The sequence below is a fragment of the Coenobita brevimanus genome, chromosome 6, assembly GCF_032717465.1.
Source record: "Coenobita brevimanus isolate Jiangsu-jjx chromosome 6, ASM3271746v2, whole genome shotgun sequence".
Classification (NCBI taxonomy): domain Eukaryota; kingdom Metazoa; phylum Arthropoda; class Malacostraca; order Decapoda; family Coenobitidae; genus Coenobita; species Coenobita brevimanus.
In genome coordinates, this window is record NC_136959.1 from 65,867,643 (window position 1) to 65,892,491 (window position 24,849).

General features: G+C 41.3%; 1 protein-coding gene across 1 annotated transcript in view; it reads right to left on the reverse strand.

Moving 5' to 3' along the window:
- Window positions 1–240: 240 nt before the first annotated feature.
- The window catches only part of PIG-T (phosphatidylinositol glycan anchor biosynthesis class T), a 31,526-nt gene continuing 6,917 nt past the window's right edge, over window positions 241–24,849 (reverse strand). The window contains exons 4-13 of the mRNA XM_080273866.1: window positions 24,265–24,370; window positions 23,792–23,878; window positions 19,348–19,530; window positions 15,115–15,316; window positions 8,034–8,177; window positions 7,169–7,421; window positions 4,652–4,813; window positions 3,816–4,066; window positions 616–623; window positions 241–294 (exon numbers count right to left, since the gene is read on the reverse strand). Coding sequence (XP_080129992.1) covers window positions 241–294; window positions 616–623; window positions 3,816–4,066; window positions 4,652–4,813; window positions 7,169–7,421; window positions 8,034–8,177; window positions 15,115–15,316; window positions 19,348–19,530; window positions 23,792–23,878; window positions 24,265–24,370 — 1,450 coding nt within the window. The remainder of the gene's footprint in view (window positions 295–615; window positions 624–3,815; window positions 4,067–4,651; window positions 4,814–7,168; window positions 7,422–8,033; window positions 8,178–15,114; window positions 15,317–19,347; window positions 19,531–23,791; window positions 23,879–24,264; window positions 24,371–24,849) is intronic.

Below are 24,849 nucleotides of genomic sequence, written 5' to 3' on the forward strand. Positions count from 1 at the left end.
TTTTTTTTGGAGGGGGGGGGGGAGTGATTTTTAAAAAATTGCTCCTATGAAAACTATTAAACCTATCATAAAAATGTTTAGAGCTGGCAGAGTACAACTCTTTAGCTTTAAAATGAGTGGTGTTCCAATGTCTTATGATTATTTATTGTAGAGCAGTGGCTGAGAACGTAAGAGTGTCTAAACATTCTGGAACGGGGACCGATGTCCCCATGACACGCGTTCCAGAACAATGACCGACCTTTAGGGGTTAATAGATCCAAGCCTGTAGAGTCGGATATTGCTCTGGCCTGGATACTGCAACAATAAATAACTGAGAGTTTACTGTGTTGAAAAATATTAGAACTGTTAACCCCCAAACAAGCAGTTTCAAACCATTTCACTTCTCTTGTCATATATACAATGTGACCTTATTAGAATATAATACTGGTACATAATCATACTGGAATGTATTACCATCATCATCATCATAATCATCATTTCAACACTTACTCTCACCTGAAAAGGGGGAGTGAGGTAGGATCTGGAAACAAAGAATGGAAAAACATCTATCTATCTATCTCTATATACCTAGGCTGCTTCCCCCAAAGAAAGTCCTTAAGATCACAAGGTTCTAACCTTCGTCCCTGAAAGATGAAAATTACTATGAAATCATAAAGAACATGTGTTACAATGGGTAGTTTAACTTGGTATTAAAGATACTAATCATCCATCATCCAGTCTTTTATTGCCTTATCCGAAGCACAGGGGCATGATGTCTAGGCTCTTCTCAGTCCTGACATTTAAAGCAAACAACCTGTCACTTGTACTAGTGGCACTGTGAGGGCAATAAGCCCCAAGCATCTCTTGAACTTTAACCCTTATTGAGAACATTTCGTTGGTGCACTTTAACCCCTTCACATCCGTGATGTATGTGTTTATGTTCACAAAGTGCAGAGTAATGCTGCCCATGACGTAGCCCTTTACGTCCCATAACATCTGTATGTATTTGGATGGGGTTTATTGACCCATATGCATTCTTTGAGCCTGGCATACCTCACTGGGAAAGAAAAATAAGTTCCACCCACCAACCAATGACAGCTGAGACAAATGGTGTCATCTGAAACGTCACTGCTCACCATAAAGTTTTATTGGCTCCTACTTTGTACTTGGCTCTCAGTCTGTGTCTGCCACTCGAGGGGATAGGATTATGTCAATAGTCGTATCTGTGCATTGCCATGTCGGGAATTTACTGTGATTTTTTTCTGTGATTGTGTTCATGAATACACAGCCATGTCAGACAGTAGTGACGAATATTCTGATGCAACATATGTGCCAGGGGAGTCCAGTGAGGATGATAGTACTGACAGTGAGTTATCCTTAAGTGATAATGAATTATGGAGGGAAGATAACCCGACTGAGCAGAGTGGGTGGAGGTTTCTGGTCGACATTTTTGCAGACCAATGGCCGGATGCCATTCCTGCCTTCAGTGACGGTGCTGCCCAGGATATGATGCCCCCTACCTTTGCTTCCCCTGGGGCTGCTTTTAGTCATTTTCTTGATGACAAAGTGATGTCAAAATTGTGTTCATGGGTGAATGAGAGGGCTGATGTGTACTGGGCTGTGAATCCTAGTAAAGGTAAAGTACATGGCCTAAAATGGAGACCAGTTACAACTGATGAAATGCACGTGTACAGTAGGTAAGTTAAATGTGTGTACGTAATGAATATTCCGGGTATGTCATAAATATTGCATTTATAAAGAAAGGGAACATATGACACTTTACTGAAGACAAAATAAGGATTTTCTGTTAAGTATTCTTTATGCAGGTTTATGGTCGGGGGAGGGGGGGGGGGATCAGCGGGCTACATGACCCCCTGAAGCATGGGTGTGATGGGGTTAATCTACTGGACCACCTCTTACCTCCTAAGTTTCCAACTTATTCATAAGGCTGGTTTGACACAACAGGGGCACTGTAACCATCAGACCACCAAGCACCCTTACCCTTCAACCTGATGATAGCTATCTTTTCTCTTGGCTGCTGAACAGACATTGGGAAAATTGGGGGGAGACTTCTAATGATTATACTATGAACTATTCTATACCACATGCTTTTCCAATGCTAGCAATTCATCACTTATAAGTTGGTAGGGGAAGGTGGTCATCATCCACTCACTCGATGTACTGTTGATTTCAGGTGCCTGCCCTTTCCTCTCTTCCTTCATTCCTTCCTCTTCTGTCTTTCCATCATTCTTTCCTCTTTCTTCTGTCTAAGGGTGACTCTATACTGAGTAACAAGCCAAATGGTTTCATGTACATGTGGAAACCATTTGCCAAGCTGGGTGGTAACCATCATCATCATCATGCGGACCTCCTTACCCACTCTAGGGCAGGGTCAGGAGCAGCAACGTCCAGACAGCCCAAGTGTGCCCAGTCCAATGGGTCATGCTTCCATTCATTCACCATTCAAGCCCTTGAAATCCTGGCTCTATCTGATACGCCAAAAACTTTCACCACATTCTGTAGCTTCACATAAACGCATCCAATAGAGTCAATCTGAACGCCATCACATTAAAAAAAGGTGCCAAATCCCTGATCACGCACTTCTTCTCAAAACATTCATCCAACCAGCTCAATCTCTTGTCAGTCCCCTAGCCTCACCGACTTCCATACCTCTCTTCCTCACACACTCATCCACAACATCCCTCCATCTTCTCCTTGACCTAGCTCGCCTCCTCCCTCCTTCAAATTCGTTCAGATACACCGTTTTCACCAGTCTATTGTTATCCATTCTCTCCACATGACCATATCATCTCAGTACACTCTCATTGACTCTGGTGTCCACGGACTTCCTCACTCCGCATCTTTCACAAATCACTTAATTTCGTATTCTATCCATTCTCTGTACTCCAAATACATTCCTCTGCAGTCCCACCTCCACTGGCCTCACTCCTGACTTTTCATTTTCATGGCACACCATAGTCTCACATCCATATTTTAAAGCTGACACTAACACTCCTTCATGTATTCTTCACACAGCTGCAATACTCATGCCTCTGTTTCTTATCAAGGTCTTCATAGCACTAGCTACTTTCCTTCCTTGTGTGGCGGTAGGTGGGGGCATCCATCATCCACTCGCTCAGTGTAGGAATGCCTTATGGTCTCTAAACTATGTGACAAGCCAAATGGTTTCCTGTACCCAAGAAACCATTTACTATGCTGGGTGGTAACCATATAACCGGGGTTTTTGGCCAGGTTGTGTCCTCCAGATTCCCCTATCTAAAAACGCTTAATCATGACAGATCAAATTATGGTGCCTGATGGTTTAGTGGGTAATTATGGCACTCCAATTAGATTGAGTCTGCAAGTTTATATCCAAGGAATGATTGGGGTCTGTTGCTCACACAATGCCACTCAGGGATGAGTGAGGCTGGTCACTCTCATCTTAAATGTCAGGACCAATTTCCCTAGCTCCAGGCTCCTACACTCCTCATGGGGCAACACTGGATTAGATGATGATTGAAATGAAAGAATGAAACATATAGTACCTGGTTGAAAATGTGCTAGTGTAAATGGCAAAATACTGACTTCAGAATCAAATTAGATATAAAGACCATGAGAGTAACTGCAACTCCTACGTTTTTAAACACTGATATCAGTTAGAAAAACAAGCTACAAACACACAGTATTCACAACTATTATTACAACCATTTTTTTTTTTTTTTTTTAACATGAGCTACCAGTACTCTCTATCACTTATACATCATCGTCATATCTTTAATTATTCTCCTAAACTTCATTTCATCTATCTGCCTTTGCTATAATTTTTCTATGCCTACATTCTGTCTTTTCCTTCTCCTTCACCTCCTCCTCCTCTTTGTCCTCCTCCTCTTCCTCTGCTATATCTTCCAAATCCTCTTGCCGATCATCAAAGACTGGATTCTGCTCTACGACGACAGGATCCTTCCCTCCCTCATTTACCCCATCCTTCCTCTCCTTCCCTCTACCAATTTTCCCAAGGAACTGCCGGATTTTCCCCAGAAGCCTCTGAAGTGGTGGATCTTTAGCCTCCACTTTCCTTAACACCAGCCTGAAAGCACACAAATTTAGTTAGTGCAGAGTACAGGCACTCCTCATTATAAGGTAAGGGGTCAGCTAAGCTCTGGAAACAGAGAGGGAAAAGCATAAAAGTACAACTATCAAACACAATATCCTATTAAACATGTCACTTAATCACTGAAACATAAAATATTAATAATGGTACTTAAAATGCATTATGGGTATGTCACACTAGATCATTATGTAAATCATACTCTTCTGAGGCAGCAATGTAATCTGGAAAAATCCCCATGCTGGAGAATGCTTAGCCCCTTCAATACAGAGACTTTTTTCTTCTACCCATGTGCAGATGATTATACTGAGTATAAGAAATAACTTCGATCTAGGAGGGTTTGATTTAGCCTTCATAAATTCTTTCACTACTAGGGTGATCTCTTTAAATGAACATAATTATCTAGAAGTAGCAGCGATAAAATACAATACAGTATAACATAAGCCATTAGACTGAAAGAGTTAATTATTCATTTACTGTATATAAAAACACCCACAAATATTACACAGTATTATACACTACATAAGCAAACACCAAACACAATAACAATTAATCTTCACAAACTTTTTGGTGGTGATGTTGTGGATGGGTCCAAAGGCAAGAGCAACGACAGTGCAGGCCAGACATATGACATTGTATGGCATGGAGAAGTCCGGTGTGGGCAAACTCACCAACAGTGTCTCGGTGTGAACCCGCACAAAGCTCTGTCCGCCCCCTACCTTCAGCCTGGTGTAAGTGAGGATGATGGTTAATGAAAGTTTTGTGGGCATGTACTATCACAAACACTTCCTTGCCAGATATAGTAATGGAAAATCTGTATGTGATAGGAATATGAAGCACATAACAAAAGGATATGAGATGGAAGGATACTCTCTGACATTCCTGGAGGAACAGGAAATGAGGATGGTAGGAAGCAACAGTGACATGGAACTGTCAGTAAACTTGATAGTCAGGAAAGCAGTATTCTCCTATATTCAGTTCATCATAACAAAAAACTGCCGGTATCTGAGCCCTTCTAAAACACTGTTGAGACAAGATGGTAGCTACAAGATCTGAGGTCATATTTATTATATGCTTTTGTATTTCTCTCCTTTTCACTTCAGGTGGCTAAACACAGAGTGACATGTCTAATGAACAGGGTGAAGTGAAGCCTATTACAATGCCCCTGTTAACTGGGTGGAGAGACAACTAGGAACCCTCCACTTTTCCCCTGCAGGGGCAGTTGCTTGCCTATGGCTGATGGGTCTGTCCAGCCAAAATGACTGGGGATGATCAACAACAACAACAACTTGATAGCCAAATCTCTCAAAATCAGTTATTAACATGGATAATTTTTTTCATACCTTTCACTGTAAAAGTCCCCTGATTTGACTGTACAGTGGCTGTTCGCTGTAGAAGTAGAATCAAATGTATGTTAACAGTAGAAGTACTACTACACACAACCCACAGACTGTGGCACACTGGAAATCCAAACTGCACCCCATGCACGCGTAAGTAAACAAATAAATACACAAATATGGAAGACGACGTAAGTTTCACATATTTGATTTCTTGTCTTGCTGATTGGTAGATGATATGATAAAGTATATACTGTATATGTATATCAATTTTCAGGCTGATATATGTCAAAGTTCAACCACTGCAGTGTTTTGAAGTTTAGTAATTTTGGACAGACAAAAAAAAATATGCACATCCACCCATCCATCCATCATCTGATCCTGTGTTGCCCCATGAGGAGGATAGGAGCCCAGGGCTAGGCAGGTTGGTCCTGACATTTAAGATGAGAGTTACCAGCCTCACTCATCCCTGAGTGGCTTTACTTGAGCAATAAACCCCAACCACCCCTTGGATATAAACCTGCAACGGCTCAATCCGATTGGAGCGCCTTATTTACCCACTAAACCACTAGGCGCCATAATCTGGTTATCACTCAGCAAAGTAAATGGTTTCCTGGTGTACAGCAAACCATTTGGCTTGTCACTCAGTGTAGGGTCACCCACAGGCAGAAGGAAGAGGAAAGAATTTAGGAAAGAAAGACAGAAGAGTAAGTGCAAAGTCACCCATAGGCAGAAAGAAGAGGAAAGAATGAAGGAAACAGACAGAAGAGGAAGGAAGAGAGGAAAGGGCAATCACCTGAGAGCAGCACCCAATCGAGTGAGTGGATGGTGAATGCCTCCACCTACCACATAAAAATGCATATACTGTATATCATTTTTTCCAAAGCCCAATTTTATGGGTATTTTATTAATGAGAGCAGGCTGCACTATGGGTGCGCAAGTTTTCAGGTCAATATCTACCATAGTTTACCTGTCAAAAGCCTCCATATTTTCCCATTTTGAAGGAGGAACTTACGCAAAAATGTAGCTACAATGAATATTCGTCACAAATAAATTTTATGTGTACCATATGAAAGAGTGCATGTCTAATATTAAGACACACAAACTCAGCCCAGTATGTACCTTGCTGTGGACAAGGTGAATTTCTGAAGTATGGTGGGCCAGACCTTGACCTTCTGTCATACCAAGCAATGACTAATGAAGCAGGCATGGGGTAGGCTATGAGCAAGTGAAAAGGCTCCAGATACATCCATATTTCATCATCTATAAAGACTCTTAACATGCTTGCTTGGCCACCTAATGGCAGTTCTCCATGCAGCTCATTCTCTGGCAGCCTTCCTATTCAGCCCTTTGCCCCTGAGGTCACACTCGAAGATGTTGTCCCAGGTCTTTTCTGGTATGCAACTCAAAACCCTACCCCCAACATTCACACTCTCCTCATTTTCTGCACCCAACTGCATGCCTGGAAACCATTTACAGTGCTGGGTGGTAACCATATAATCAATCCTTACATGTTCCCTATGTGTCAACAAGCGGGTTGGCAGAGGGTTAGTGCCTCTCCCCATAAAACAAGTAACTTGTCAAACAGCCACCCTTTATGGGATTATGGCATCTGGCTATATGCAGACTGATAGACAATTGTCACTAAATGTGGCGTTGGATAATTGGGGGATTACTGTAATCGGGGGATTACTGTATAAATAAACAGCCTCAGAATAATGCAGACATAAATTGCTAAACTCACTTCTCTCTGAGCGTTGAGCCAAGGGTAACATCAGCCGAAACATTGCGGGCAGTGGGTAGGAGGCAGGAGACAGTGGCCGCCGGAATGTAGAAGCCATGGTTAGCATCAGGTGGGTACTCGAGCCACTTTAGGAGAGCCCGGGAAAACTCCAGACAGAGCTCTACAGTTCCACCACCTCCTGGTACTTCTAACACAGCCTCGTAAAGCCACCCACGCTCACGATCTCGTGCTGTTACCAGCTTAGCAACATAAACTGCCACAAAGATAAGGAGTTGTGTCAATATTTTTGCCAATACAGAGATTACAGCAAATGCTCCAACCATTCTTATACATAATATACTAAAGCTGAATTCTCAGTGATTTACAGAGCTTTCTAACCTCTTCCTTAGTAATATATTTTGAAAATTTCACTATTATTTTTTTTCTTGTTTAATTTATGTCATTCTGGTGATGAAAAACATAGCACAAATAACATACAACAGAACATCAAAGTGCCATGTGCAGAAATAAACTGGCAGGTGAGAGTTCGTCCACCTCAATTTGCAAGAGATTTTCATCCTTTTGCAGCTTATTTTCAAAGACTCAGTGACATAATAAGACAATACTATGGCTCTACATCCTTTCCACTGCACTTCTTCATGATGACCATCATATTCTATTGTCTTGTTACAGTTCAGCTATCATGATGAAGACAGCAATTTTAGCCCAAATTAAGGTAAACAGAGTACAGTTAGCCTCCTATGCTGATATGAAGGCACACCAAGAACAAAAAAGGTCCTTCACATTAAACTGGTAGCAAATAACAAGCATAAACAATTGGTAAGTCTAACTAGTACATGGCAAAACATTACAAAATATGACTCACGTGACTGAAGCTGCTGTTCTGAGTGTGAGGTGTGGAGGAAGAGACGGAGGTACCATGGTAACACCTCTAAATACACAACAGTTAAAGGAGTCGGCCCTGTGTTGACAAACTGAACTGTAATACTTCCACCTTCCTGCCCATATCCTGCAAAGATAATACGATACGTGAAAGCAACACTGGACTGTCACAGCTGCTGTTGTCGTAGGATCACCTGGACTTCACGAAGCCTGATCAGAGATCTTTGCAATTATGATGGGTGACTGTCTTATGAAAGTGATGTGCATAAAGTGTGTTGTGGTATATCGGCCATAAACGTCTGCATTATGGTGACAGCACAGTGGATTCTTCATGAGTTGGAAGAAATAATGTTTACTCACATTTAGGTAGTCATTATTTCAGAGATGCATTCTAAAATTATCACAGTTTTCCATACAATTAGTACGTGTTGCAATGTACATACAGTAAACTCTCAATTATCCAGTGTAATTCAGCCAAGCCTTGCACCTAACAAAGTGAAATGCCCGATATTGCATAGTGCCCCCCAACCAGCTCAACATTTGACGTTGAGCCTGATGTTGTGCTACTATCTGTCTATCCTAAAAACTTTCCCATGAGTAAAAGATGAAAACTAAGCATAAAATACAATGCAGTAATGGTCTATCTATCTATCTATTGCCAGACACCTTAATCCCATACGGAGTGGTCACATACAAATCGCCTCCACGTCACCCTGTCCCCCGCCATTTCACTGCCCTGCTCCCAACTCACACACCCCCTCTCTCATATACCTCTCCACTCCATCCCTCCATCTCATTCTTGGCCTCTCCCTCCCTCTTCCCCCCTCCACCTCACTCAAATACACTCTCCTCATCAGTCTCTCACCCTCCATCCTCTCCACATGGCCAAACCACCTCAGTGTGTTCCTCCCAATGCTTCCTGTCACATCCACATCCACACCACAATGCTCCTTTATATCCTCATTTGTCAGCCTGTCTCTCCATGTGACTCCACAGGCTCCTCTTAAATAACTCATTTCCACTGCTCTCACTCTTGACTTGTGTCCTTCCAACAACGTCCAAGCTTCACTTCCATACATTAGAGTTGGTATCACAATACTGTCATGTAGTAATTTTTTCACTTCCATGCTCACTTCCCTGTTTCTTATCACTGCTTTCAAGGAACCAGCAAACCATTCTTCCTTGTTATACCCTTTCATGCAGTTCACCCTCCAAACTTCCATCCATACTCATCACACTCCCCAAGTACTTAAACGTACTCACATTTTCCATCTCCTCACCATCCAACCTCACCGTACTTTCTTCACCTCTCTCAAAGACCATCACCTTACTCTTCCCTACATTCACCTTTAGATTCCGTTTCTTACACACTCTCCCAAACTCATCCACCAAGCCCTGCAGCTCCCCTTCGTCTTGACTAAACAACACAGTATCATCTGCAAACAACAGTACAGGGAGTTTCCAAACACTACCCTCTCTTACTAGGGCCACTCCAACATCCACTGCCCTTATATTACCCCATCCATGTACAGATTGAACAACCATGGAGACATGACACATCCCTGTTTCAACCCAACCTTCAAAGAGAAAAAAATTCACTCAGTTCACCATCCACATGCACTGCAGCCTTACCACCATCATACATACTCTTCACAGCATTCAGCAACTTCACATCTACTCCATATATTCTTAAAACTTTCCACAATCCTTGTCTATCCACCCTGTCATATGCTTTCTCCAAATCCATGAAGGCCACATACAACTTCTTTCCCTTCTCTAGAAACTTTTCCACTCGAGATCTAAGAATCAATATCTGATCTACACAGCCTCTTCCCTTCCTAAAGCCTCCCTGTTCTTCTCCAACTAATTCCTCTGTTATTTCCCTAACTCTGTCAATAAGTATCCTACTATACACTTTTCCTATTACACTAAGGAGACAAATGCCCCTATGATTACCACACACTTCTTTTTCCCCTTTTCCTTTGTACAAGGGAATAATTATACCTGACTTCCAATCCTCCGGGACTCTACCTTCCTCCCAGACCAATCTGCACATCTTCCACATCCATTCTACTACTATCTCTTCCCCATGCTTCAGCATTTCACCACACACTCCATCAATTTCTGGGGCTTTCCCCAATTTGACTTTCTTCATTGCTTCCACAACTTCTATCCTACTGATTTCTTCCTGTCTTCTCACCTCCCTTCTTCTCCCAGCCATTCCTCAGCCACTTATACTCGCATTCCTTCCATTCTCTAAGTTCAACAATTCCTTAAAGTGTTCTCTCCATCTGCTCACTTTTTCTCCCTTCTCCACTAGTAATCTACCATTTTTATCTTTCACTCCACTACTAACTTCACTGCCACCCTGTCTTACTCTCTAAACCTCTTTCCATAACATTTTCTTACAGTCCCTCCACTATACACTCAAATTGTGATGGTACAGTACAGTAATATGGTACATAGTGTACCATTGTATGTACTCACCAAGTGTTGGCATCGATGGAGGTTGGAGTTGTACGCTGTGCAGTACAGTACTATACTGCACAACGTGCAGTCATAACTTCAGGATCACAATACTGCAGAGTACTAGGACATGAGCACTGACAGGATATAAGCTCTGCATCAATAACGAGCATAGGATGCTACAGTTAGTCATAGCAATAGGGTTTCACAATCGCATGGTCAGAAGAGCAGTGCGCACAGACACGCCTTTACAAGATCCATGGGCAAGAATGAAAGCGCAGCAATGTGCTTAGCGTGCTGGGTGAGCTGCTCCAGCAACGGATTCTGATTGGTTGGTACGTAGCAGGCGTTCTCACTGGCTAGTGCATTTGGGAGTTTTCCCAGGCGCAGGCTGGCTACTGCTTACGAGACAAATGATGCACCCCAACCCCAGATATTACACAGAACTGCTCATTACGTCCCATTTCAGGCACTAGATATTGCATAATTTTGCCAGATATTGCTTTAATAGAGCCAAGCCAACAGCGCTGGATATTACGTTGGGCTGAATATTGCAACAACGGATAATTGAGAGTCTACTGTACAGTACTAGGAAAACTAGTTGATTAGCTTTATAGCTAGCCTATGAAGGAAAGCTTAACAGACAAATACAGTCATGACCTGATTTACGACTGGGTTACATCAGGTAAGAATCAATCACATACTGATAAATCGTAAATTGATGCTGATTTAACATGGGTTCAATGGGGATACGTTCGAGGTCAAAGGCCACATAATCTAAAATCTCAGAAACACATTTCTGCCAACCACCTGAGGTATGTTGCAGACTGGTTCAAACTGACACTATGGGTTTCCCCCAAGGTTGGGAACAGCTGGAGGGCCTAAGCAATCACTCCAGGTTGTCAGGAGGTGATGGATGATGGAGAGAGTAATGCAGCAAGGCCAAGGAAAAGCATCGTGGTGTGGCAGGTGGGGAGCAATGTGATGAGGCAGCAGGAGAACAATGCGGTGAGGTGATGGGAAAGTGATCCAATGTTTTCCATAAAATGTTTTCCAAGTCACAAGTTTCAGTATCACACACACACATGCATGCACATGCACACACACACACATACACAAAACTTAGCTCTCCACTTAATATCGCACACTGCACTATTCGACACACACTTGCACTGTTATTTTGTGATGGCATTTGAGTAGAGATGTACCAATACCAAAATTTTGACCAATACCGATACCACAAAATTGGACCGATACTACTACCGATACCAAAACTTGTCATGCTGTAGTATTGTAAATAAAAATACGAATGGAATCAAACAACTATACGTATCAATAAGAAAAAATTATAAAAGCTGTGAAACTGTAACTCATGCAGGCAGAGGACTGTGTGTGGATAGTGAGGGAGGGTGGTGCCTACCATCTGAGGACTGTGGCCAGGCCCTGAGCCAGTGATGCAAGACTACCAACCTGTCTTGTACATGTCCATGGTGGCAGATGTGGCTCATTACCAAAGAATATACTGTATTACTATGCACCATGTACTGTACTGTGCTCAAAATAATATGATACTAAATAATTGGCTATTACCAAAAATGTATTTTTCATCCCTATAAAACATCCAAATTCTATTTAACAAAATAACATCCAGTGAGTGATATGCTATGCACTAATTTCCTTTTAAGTATTGGTAGTATTGGCAGAGAATCAGCCGATACCCATTCTGATACCGATACTCTAAAAATGGGCCAATACCTTCGATACTGATAAGTCGGTACACCTCTACATTCAAGGTGGTAGGTGGCAGCAACCATCATTCAATCACTCGATGTAGTGCTGCCTACTTCTTCCTTCACCTTTTTCATTCATTTCCTCTGTCTGCCCTCCTCTCTTCCTGTTTCTCCTTTCTTTCCTGTCACTTTTTATAACTCTACTTTCCTTTTCAGGTGGGTTTACATTGAGTGACAAGCCTAATGTTTTCTTGTATGCCAAGAAACCATTATCAATGTTGGGTGGTAACCATATGACTAACCCATATGTGCTCCCCACACGTCAACAAATGGGTTGGCGGAGGCATTGTGCCCCTCCCCATAATACAACTAACTCAAAAGAAAAACAGCCACCCCTTATGGGATTATGGAATCTGGTTAGAAACAGATAGATAGACTGGCATTTCAATGCTCATGTCAACAGTGGGTGCCCATCAAGGCTCAAACATATGACTGTCTTGGACAGATGGCATGTATCCTCACGGGATCATCCTCTGTGGCCATCGCAAAAATCACATTAGTGACTTCTGCTATTTTTAACCCAAAACTGTGTATAAGTTTTCACTGACCACAACTGATCACATTCAATACGATCATATACCAGGTTGTGGCTGAAGAAGTAGTGCATGAAAAAAAATAAAAAAATAAAAAAATAAGTCAAAGAAAAATTATGATGGAATACGTGGGAATACATCCATGTAACAAAATGTTCTGGAAAGAGGTAGAGAGCGTTGGACAGGGTGATACAGTATGTCAGTGAGTGAAAGATAAATATGGTAGATTGCTAGTGGAGAAGGGAGAAAAGGCGAGCAGATGGATAGAACACTTTAAGGCATCGTAGGTGAAAAAGAAATGTGTGGTAATCATAGGGGCATTTGTCTTCTATGTGTAATAGGAAAAGTGTATGGTAGGATACTTACTGACTGAGTTAGGAAAATAATAGAGTAACTAGTTGGAGAAGAACAGGGAGGTTTTAGGAAGGGAAGAGGTTGTGTAGATCAGATATTCATTCTTAAGTCTTTAGTGGAAAAGTTTCCAGAGAAGGGAATGAAGTTGTATGCAGCCTTCACGGATTTGGAGAAAGCATATGACAGGGAGGATAGACAAGGAATATGGAAAGTGTTAGAAATATATGGAGTAAATGGGAAGTTGTTGAATGCCGTGAAGAGTATGTATGAGGAGGCTAAGGCTGTAGTGCATGTGGATGGTGAACTGAGTGAATTTTTCTATTTGAATGTTGGACTGAAACTGGGATGAGTCATGTCCCCATAGTTGTTCAATATGTATATGGATAGGGTTATGAAAGAGGCACAAGGTAGGGCAGTGGATGTTGCAGTGACCCTAATGAGAGAGGGCAGTGTTTGGAAACTCCCTGTACTGTTGTTTGCAGATGATACTGTACTGTTAAGTGAAGACGAATGGGAACCGCAAGACTTGGTGAATGAGTTTGGGAGAGTGCCAGAAACAGAATCTAAAGGTGAATGTAGGGAAGAGGAAAGTTATGGTCTTTGAGAGAAATGAAGTCAATGAATGTACAGTGAGGCTGGATGAGGAGGAAATGGAAAATGTGTGTGTGTTTACGTTAAGTACTTGGGTAGTGTGATGAGTAAGGATAGAAAGTTGGAGGATGAAGTGCTTGAAAGGGTACAACAGGGATGATAGGTTGCTGGTTCTTTGAAAGCAGTGATAAGGAACAGGGAAGTGAGCATAGAAGTAAAAAAAGTCACTGCATGACAGTATTGTGATACCAACTCTAACAACTCGGGGGAGGCGTGGCTCAATCGGTAGAGAGGTGGCCTGCCGTTCCGACGGACCCAGGTTCAAATCCCTGCTCGGGCAGGGAACAGTTTAAGGATTTGAATTTCATTAAATCGTGCTTTACTGATCTACCAGAAGACCCGCCGACATGTCATAAAATACCTCCGCTAATACCAATATACCAGTCCTGTATGAGACACCCCTAGCATGTACTGAAGATGGATGATGGATGTTAGCGCCGAAGTGGTGATATGTAGAGGTGTATGGTATGTAGGAGGACTGCTAAGCCTTGATAGCAGGCTGTGAAGCCTATGCCCAGAGTCGAACACATAAAATATATATATATATATATATATATAGAAGTGAAGCTTACCTTGTTGGAAGAACACAAGTCAAGAGTGAGAGCAGTGGAAATGAGTTATCTGAAAGGAGCATGTGGAGTTACAAGGAGAGACAGACTGATAAATGAGGAAGTGAAGGAGCATTGTGGTGTGGATATGGACATGATAGAAAGCATTAAGAGAAGTACACTGAGGTGGTTTGGCCATGTGGAGAGGATAGAGAGCAACCGGCTAATGAGGAGAATGTATGCTAGTGAGGAGGAAGGGGGGTGAGAGGGAAGGGGAAGCCAAGGATGAGATGGAGGGATGGAGTAGAGAGGTACCGGTATATGAGAAAGGGGTGTGTGAGCTGGAAGCAGGGCAGTGAAATGGCATTGGACAAGGTGACATGGAGGCAATTTGTTTGTGGCCTCCCCTTACGGGACTGAGACATCTGGCAATAGATTGATAGACATGGGAATAATAGTAGATGTACCACCTGTCACAAGCAGTTATGAAGTAAATGCTTAATTTAACACCATCATCATCATCCTAACATTACAGGAAGTCCTTATTCACAGTTAGTGATGTTCCAAAATATAATTTTTTCCATTAAAAAAAAAAAGCAAATCAGCTTTAAAAGAGTGACAGAATTTTAATTGTAATTTTAATAATTTACCATAAACTTATAGCAAAAGGCTACAATAAGGAATTACTGTAACTCCAACTACACAACTAATCTGAATCTGACCAGTAACAAAACGTGACACATATAGCGGTGGTGATGGGACATGGCCGTGGATGAGACGGTTGGTGTAGGAGGCAGTCACATCGAACGTGTCCCCCATAAGCGATACGTGAGTGTCGTACACAGCCAGCCGACGCAGACTGGCTCCTTCACCACTCTCCTCTATTGTTTCAGGTTCAGGACTAAGGGTGAACTGATGGAAATCCTAAACACAAACACCAAATTAATTAATTTTCAAAGTAAGATCATCATCACCATAATCATCATCATCATCATCAGTCTGGCCCATATTCCAACCTAAGGATGAGGGTATATATATATATATCATCATCATCATCATCATCTGGACCTCCTTTCCCACCCTAGGGCAGGGTGAGGAGTAGAAATGTCCAAACAGCCCAAGTTTGCCCAATCCAATGGGCTATGCTTCCATTCACTCATCATTCAAGCCCACAGTAAACTGATCCTATCTGATTTGTCAAAAAGTTTCCTCACATTCCGTACCTCCACATAAGAGTATCTGAAAGAGTCAATCTGAAAGCTGTCACATTAAAAAAGAGTGCCAAATCCCTGATTATGCATTTCTTCTCACAACATTCATCCAGCCAGCTCGATCTCTTATTGGTACCATAGTTCTACCAACTCTCATACCTCTCTTCCTCACACATTCATCCACTCATCCATCATATCCCTCCATCTTCTCCTTGGCCTACCTCGCCTCCTCCCTCCTTCATATGCGCTCAAATATACCTTTTTTTACCACTCTACTGTTATCCATTCTCTCCACATGACCTTACCATCTCAGTGCACTCTCTTTGATTCTGGTGTCCACAGACTTCCTCACTCCGCAACTTTCATGAATCACATTATTTCACATCCTATCCATTCTCTGTACTCCACATACATTCCTCAGCAGTCTCATCTCCACTGCTCTTACTCTTGACTTTTCATTTTCATGCCACACCAAAGTCTCATATCCATATGTTAAAGTTGGCACTAACACTCCTTCATGTAAGCCTCGCACAGCTGCAACACTCAAGCCTGTTTCTTATCAAAGCCTTCATAGCATCAGCTACTTTCCTTCCTTGTGTCACTCTACTTTCCACTTCTTTTGCAGATTTTCCTCTCTTTTCTATCACTGTACTTGGGTACTTGAACTCTCTCACCAATTCTAGTCTCTCTCCATTCACTGTAATATCACACTGGAAGTACCTTCCCTCTCAATTACCATCACTTTACTCTTTTCTACATTTACTCTCAAGGTACAACGCTAACAGACATCAGTGAAACTCTGCACTAGTCTACAAAGAGCCCTTGGAATTTGGTTTCCTCTTCATTAAAAAAAAAAAAAAAAAAAAAAAAAAAAAAAAAAAAAAAAAAAAGGTCTTGTCTGGTATTTGCAAGTAGCAATGCATTATCAGCATACAACAAATCTGAGATATTCCATCCCATTCATTACCAACGTCATCCCTCACTCCATTACTCATGTTTTTACTTCTCTCATCACCCCATCCATATACAGGAGAACCTCACTCTAACAGACTAACTGGGGCCCAAGCGAAATTCCGATAAAAGTGACATCCGGACTTCCATCTGCTATCCCGGACTTTTTCCGATACATTAGACATTAGTCCGGATCGCACCAATGGTTTTTAAACTGTTTTCGCTATCATTGCAGTACTGTGCTGTATTATACCTTTACTACAAAAATCAAATGGAATAATATACATAATAACTACTGTACTGTACATTGATATACATGTCTTTTATTTACCTTATTGTGGTGAACACAGCTGAAGTGGTCAGGCAGTCCTGTCCGCTTCTGGATTTATCGGACTTTTTCTGATATATAGGAATTTAGTCTGGTAGCTCCTTGAGTCTGATAAAAGTGAATTCTGGTCTATTGAAGTCCATTATATTGAGATTTTACTGTATATATTGAACAGCCATGGGGGTATCACACAACCTTGTTGCATGCCCACACTGATCGTGAACCACATACAGGTATACCTTGATATGTGATACCCCTAGATGAGATACCCCGGCTTAACAATAGGGGCAGAAATACCACCATACCCCGCCTAACGATGGCCAAACCCCGGTTTAATGAGGGGTTTCAATTTTTATTACTGATATTGATTGTATTTTAGACTAAAATTGTGTTTAGGTTGATTTACAAACTGTTTATAGACTTAGATTAATGTGTTTTAGCCATAGGTTGAGTGAACATTGTCATTTTGGGGTACAGTTTACTAATCTTGATTTTTTTCAGACATATTTGATGATTTTCAGATTTTATTTGTTGGCTTTAGTCTGAGAAATGTTAAATTTACCCTGATATACGATACCCCGCCTAACGATGGGCTTTTACCAAACCAATTGCATTGTTAAACCAGGGTATACCTGTGTATATACTGTATATATATATATATATATGTATATATATATATATATATAAAGGTAATCCCTTAATTCACGCGAACTTTTTTCACACGATTTCGGTTATCCACGAATTTTTCGTACAATAATTAAAACATAAAATTATAGTATTCAAATAAATAATCTTAATATACAAGAGAAATAAATAAAATATAAAAATGCCTACCTGCTGCCTGTGTGCATACATATATGTATGTATGTATGTGTGTGTGTGTGTGTGTGTGTGTGTGTGTGTGTGGGAGGTCGGTCTACCAAGCACCACACAGTCAGTTTGAATCCAACGGTCGAACCATGCGTGACTCGCGAATCATTATTTGTGGCTTATTTTTCTGCCTTCCAGTGATTGCTTGCCTTGTCTCCCAGCATGGGGCCTAAGCGTAGTGCTAGTGATGAATGTGGTAACACACCAAAATGGACTCGTAAAGTGATGTTGCTGACAGAGAAAGTTAAAGTGTTGGACAAACTTAAGGGAGGAATGTCGGCGACAATTCTCCGTCAGGACGTTTCCCCATCATTTATTTACATACCAGTTTATTTAGCAAGTACAGTACATTAATTTTTTACTTATATGAGTTATAAAATCCCCTTGAAAATTAGTTATTAAAGTATTAATTAATCAATAATAAGTATATTTATAGAATGACAGGGAATCGTCCATGTTTTGATGGTGAATTGACTTCATGGTGAATTGTCTCAGAACCGTGTGTTTGGGGTGAGTCAACTGTTCTTACAATAAAGAACGCAGCATACAGGAGGCACTGAGGGCTAGTGCACCAGACTGTGCTAAAGTGTCTCCACCTACACCTGTGAACTGGCTCGGAGCCGTATGTTTGGAGTGAATGTGTCAACTGTTTGGACAATAAAGAAGGCAGAATGTAGCATATGGGAGGCAGTGAGGGTTTGTGCGCCAGACTGCTGAAGTGTCTCAACCTATGCCTGTGCTTGTCAGGTTTCAGTGTTAAATTTCTTACATTTTTGTTGTTTTTCATACTTTATACTAGTTTATAAGGTGTATGTAGTGCATAAACAGTATTATTCAGATGTAATATACTTAGTAGACATGCGTAACTATGTGCACACAAGGGCAGAACATATACGTGAATTTACCACATACGCGAAGGGTCTGGGAACGTAACCCCCGCATTAATTAAGGGTTTACCTGTATATATATATATATATACATACATATATATATATATATATATATATATATATATACTGTATATAAATGGGCAACACAATCATCCACACAACATTCAAATCTCTGGAATCCTGGCTCCACCTTAGAAGCATAACTATTTGGACATAAACACATACTGTACGGTAACGAACAGTACAACTACCACTGTACCAACATTCTGCTATCATGGGGGGGGGGGGTCTATATCAAATTTCTATAATTTTTTCAGGACATGACACTCAGAAAGAACTACAGTACTGTGCCAGATTAATCTCTTTCTCAATGTGCAAACAGTTATGTGAATACCTGCATCATACAATGTGGGAGGTAAAGGTGAAATATAACTACTGTATGCCAATATGCCCTGCATGTTATGCTTAGATAGCATGCAGATCATATATGGACAGTAAAGGACAATATTATACCTTCCCGATCATCAAGAAAAGTTGAAGGTAGTACTTAATCGTGTGAGTGGATAGCAGGTGACTCCACCTACTGATAAATTCTGTACAAACGCATGAGGCACTGATAACTCATTATCTTTATCCTTGGTGCTAATGAAATATAAAATTCAAATGTGTCCGAAAACCTTTCGGCGAATTAAAGTTACGACTGACCTTGTTTTCAGTAATATCAACATAGATCTTAGAGATGATGGCCAGAGGACAGGAATAAAGAAGTGGTGCTGAAAAAAGCCGTTCCAGTGACCAGTCTGGCCTTCCGCTTGGACTGTCACTCAATGAATGCACCAGTGATAATCCTTGGGTCAATTCCAAGTGTGAGTCGATACATGATGGGTCCTGGAAACCAAAATGTTGCAATTATGATATTTTTAATTTGGGATTTTAAAGTTTTGTTACAGTAGCTCCTCAATAAACCACTGCTGTATGAAGATTTTTTTTTTTTCCTTAGCCTATTCTTGTAATTATCAAACTATTATTATTATTATACATACATATATCACCTAATCCTGTGTTGCCCCATGAGGAGCGGAGCAGCCTGGGGCTAGGCATGTTGGTCTTGACCTTTAAGATGAAAGTGACCAGCCTCACTCATCCCTGAGTGGCATTACGTGAAACCCCAACCACCTCTTGGATGTAAACCTACACAGGCTCAGTCCGGCTGGAGCGCCTTAATTACCCACTAAACCACCATGCGCAATAGGTTGGTTATATGGTTGCCACCCAGTGTAGTAAATGGTCTGGCTAGTCACTCAGTGTAGTCACCCGCAGACAGAAGGAAGAGGAAAGAGAGAGGGAAAAAAGACAAGAGGAAGGAAGGAAAGAAGGAAGGGAGGAATGGGCAGTTACCCGAGAGCAGCACTACATCAAGTGGAGATTATTATTATTATTATTATTATCATCATATCATCATCATCATCATCATCATTATTATTATTATTATTTCCAAAGAAGTTAATGAAGGTTATTTCCAACACCTACAGTTCTTAAAACTACCAGCAGACAACAAATACCTACATGACAAGAATATTTTACCTCTATGAAAGGACTATCACTGTCATCTCATCTCTTATTCCCACCTAAAATGATGGGATGAGGTAGGATCCAAAATCATCACAACCACCTTACTTAAAGATCGAGAGAGGAAGGACCCAGAAAAAAGGAATGAGCAAATACAAAAGTCAAACAACTAAACAGCATGTCCAGTGAAACAGGCCACACAAAAATTCACTTCTCATTCAAACCTTCAGATTCCTGGTTCTACTCATATATCATGAGTATAACCAACTATATTTTTCTTTACAGATACGCTTTGCACTGTTTTGATATATATATACAGTACACTGTACCTCATGTTCTGTAAGGATCATAGGGGTCCAGGGCTAAGCTATGTAATGCAAACATTTAAGGTGGGAGTGATCAGTCATTGGCACCTGAGCATAAACTCTTATGGGCAACATCCAACTGGAGCACCTTAATCCAATACACCACCAGGCAACCATTAGTTGGTTATAGGGTTATCACTCAATAAAGTCAATATTTTCCTGGAATACATTTACAAACTTACATGAAATATGGTGATCAGTACGTCTGGCACAGTTAAGACTGCAGGGAGGTATAAACAGCTGTATGTTCCTTCTCTAGATCATCCTACCAGGAAGGACATGACAGAATCACGGCCAGCCTACACTGTACCTACATATTTCCCCTACATCCTTACTATGCCTAAAAGTTTCCCTTGCGCCTAAAAAAAATAAAAAATTCAGTGCAGTATTGAAAAACAAAAAAAAAAACAAAAAAAATCTATGAAAAAAATACTACCCAATTACTGAGGTTGCAACTGCAGTACTACAGTACAGTAATCCCTCCACTATCCAATGTAACAGAGCCAAAGGCATGTCCGGAAAGTGGGCCCCTAGCTCCTGGACCGGTACTTAAGGACCCTAACCCAGCCTATCTTTGAAAGCCACCTAAATAACTCCCTACCAGATAAGCACAGCATCTATTTAAACCTATTTAAGACCCTATTCACACCAATAATGGTCATACAGCATGAAATACTGTAAATGAAAAGGAACCAGAGAATGAAGAATTAGATGTGGTTATGGAAAATATTTAAGTGTACATGGTACTTACAGCACGTCTGTAGCCGCCTCCTCGCAGGCTCTGGTGGTGGTGAAAATGCTCTTGAAGCACGTACAGTAATCCAGTGTTGTGCTACACTTAATTCTTTGCACTGTGAGTTATAATTGTTTAACACTGCACATTCTGTTCTTAATTGTGCCACACCAGTTTCTACTGCCAGTTTGCACTCCACACTTAATCCTTTGCACTCAGAATTCTAATTTCTTAACAATGCACAACACAGTAAATTCCCATGTGGTCTAGTGGTGAGGCATTGCAGTTTGTTCGCTGTTTATTCACAAAAACGAACACGTGAGGCATCGATTGCGATGAACAGTGTTTAGGCAGTAACTGAGGGCAGGGTTGCCAGATCTGAGCTCCTCCACATTATCAAACTCCTCAGTTTTCATTACCAAATTTAACTTTTCATTACCAGATTATTAAAGGATGCATTTATTCTTCACTAATTATATGTATATACAAATGGAAATAATCACTCCCCTTAAAATCAGCAGAATGTTTATTTATGCGCTATGTATGCTAGCAGATTAATCAGAGAAAGCAAACAGTTCACCATCTCCATTCTCTATATCTATATACATGTGAAAAGTCTGTTTGATAATGGATCATGCTGATTCACTACCAAACGAACTTTTCAATACCAAATTGGCCGACATTTGGTAATCAAAAATACCAAAAGGCAACCCTGACTGGGGAGGAGGGAGAGGGGAGGAGGGAAGGGGTGAAGGGGCTGTGGTGTAAACAGCTGTTTGGCGCTGCGGGGCAATTTCAAATTACGGGTGGGAAAAAATTCGGATTTTGGGGGGGTTCCGAAGGTCCAGGCCCACAATGTCAGGTAAGTGGGTAGTCCAGAAAGTGAGCGTCCGGATAGTACAGTGATTACTGTACTGTCATACTGTTAGTTTCATCCATCCATCCATCATCTAATCCTACGTTTCTCCATGAGGAGCGTAGGAGCCCGGGGCTAGGAAAGTTGGTCCTGGCGTTAAAGATGAGAGTGACCAGCCTCACTCATCCCTGAGTGGCATTATGGGTGCAATAAACCCCAACCACCCCTTGGATATAAACCTTTACCAGCTCAATCCGACTGGAGCACCTTTATTACCCACTAAACCACCAGGAGCCAAAATTTGGTAATATGGTTACCACCCAGCATAGTACATGGTTTCCTGGTGTACAGGAAACCATTTGGCTTGTCACTCAGTGTAGAGTCACCCACAGGCAGAAGGATGAGGAAAGAATGAAGGAAAGAAAGACACAAGAGAGAGTGTAAAGTCACCCGCAGGCAGAAGAAAGAGGAAAGAATGAAGGGAAGAAAGACAGAAGAGGATGGATGGAAAGAAGGATGGAGGAGAGGAAAGGGAAGACACCCGAGAGCAGCGCTACATCAAGTGGCTAGCTTCATCTTCCATTAATTAACATCTCCGATCAATTTTAATACACTGTTAGAGGCTCCAGTAGGCATGAAGTTTCCCAGTAATGGATCATCAAAATTTAGGAAATAGCTGATACTCTTCTCAGATTTCACTAGGAATTCTGAAGTTTACTTCTCCCTGTATAATGTTCTCTTTTTCCTACCTACCTTACCCCATCATTGGGTAAGCAGTGAGACTGGAATGAAAATGATGATAATGATTCCCATTCTTGCATAGCGAACATGGTAATGTGGTGTTAGTGCTACTGCTAAGCAAGCAACATTATACTTCTTCCTTGATGCAGGATCATGAACTTGTTACTGTATACCAAAATTTCTCATCATCTCATGAAGTGCTCAAAAGGCCTCAACAAGGAAGAACAGTTGCTGGTTCTTTGAAAGCAGTGATAAGGAATAGGAAAGTGAGTATGGTAGTAAAAAAATCGCTAGATGATAGCACTGTGATACCAACTCTAACGTATGAAAGTGAAGCTTGGACCTTGTGTGATGGACACAAGTCAAGAATGAGAGCAGCGGAAAGGAGTTATTTGAAGGGAATATGTGGAGTTATATGGAGAAACAGACTGACAAATGAGGAAGTGATGGAGCATTGTGGTGTGGATGTGGATGTGACAGAAAGCATTAGGAGAAATACGTTGAGGTGGCTTGGCCATGTGGAGAGGATGGAGAGTGAGAGACTAATAGGGAGTGTATCAGTGAGGTGCAGGAGGGAGAGGAAGGGGGAGGCCAAGGATGAGATGGAGGGATGGAGTGGAGAGGCATATGACAGAAGGGGGTGTGAGCTGGGGGAAGGGAAGTGAAATGGCAGGGAACTGGGTGACATGGAGGCAGTTTGTTTGTGGCTAACCCTTACAGGATTAAGGCATCTGGCAATTGGTAATAGATAGATAGTAATTTCCTATATTACAAGGAAATGACAGGATACAGATAATGAAGTGGGTCATAAATGTATTCACTCATCATTCAAATAAAAAAATTTCTTGGTTAGACCCTAACAGGTATACATTACAGTATATTCACCCTGCATGCTGGTCGAAGGTGGAGAGAAAGGGAGTGGTAGTGCGCAGTGTAAAGGGGTCCAGGGTGCAGAAGGACTGATAATCCACTCTGAAATGCAAAACTATATAAACGCAGATGTATGAAACATTAATATTGTAATAAAGCCAGTCAATCCCATATTGCCCCTCTGGGACAGGAAACTTCCTTACATCTCCAACAGCATTTTATAAAGATGAATAATTCACAGTTTGCTTTTGGATTCAATGTGTGTGTGTGTGTGTGTGTGTGTGTGTGTGTGTGTGTGTGTGTGTGTGTGTGTGTGTGTGTGTGTGTGTGTGTGTGTGTGTCATTATCAATAAAAATGGTGACCAGGTGCATGTATCATAATATATCCTATATTTCAAGGGCTAATTAATATAAACAATACAGTATTCAGTGCATATATTCCTTGAAATGAGTGGAGAGTACAATTCAAGTGATCCATACTACCCAACCTGAGTATGACAGGGAAGCAACTTCTTCCATGGAGTGAGGTTCTCTGTGCAAACATTTTCACGAGGCAATGCAGCATAACGCAACAGCGATGAGTTCTTGGCATACCTGGCATGCAAAGGAAAACAAAAGTAATCAGATACATGTAAGCACAGTGCAACTCATCATTTAAATATCCAGTACACTGATGAATATACACCATACAACTAAGGAAAGTACTGTACCACCTAATTTCACTGCTCTGAACTATACAAGATTTTACCCATGCTTACAGCTTTCTTCTTTGAGGCAGCACTGCATCAACTGATTACATAACAGAGCAACTGAGGTGATGAGTGACAGGTCTGACAGATTATGTATTTGCAGAAAGATAAGTGGATGTGCATTTGTCAACAAAAGTATAAAAAGAACTGTGTAGAACACTGTACAGCTGTATGTATGATAAAATGAGGAATGTTTGAAAGATTTAGCTATCTAACTATCTACAATATAGCAAGATGCCTTGATCCCATAGGGGTGGCCACAAATAAACTGCCTTCCTGTCACCTTGTTCCCTGTCATTTCTCTTCCCTTCCCCCAGAGTCTCT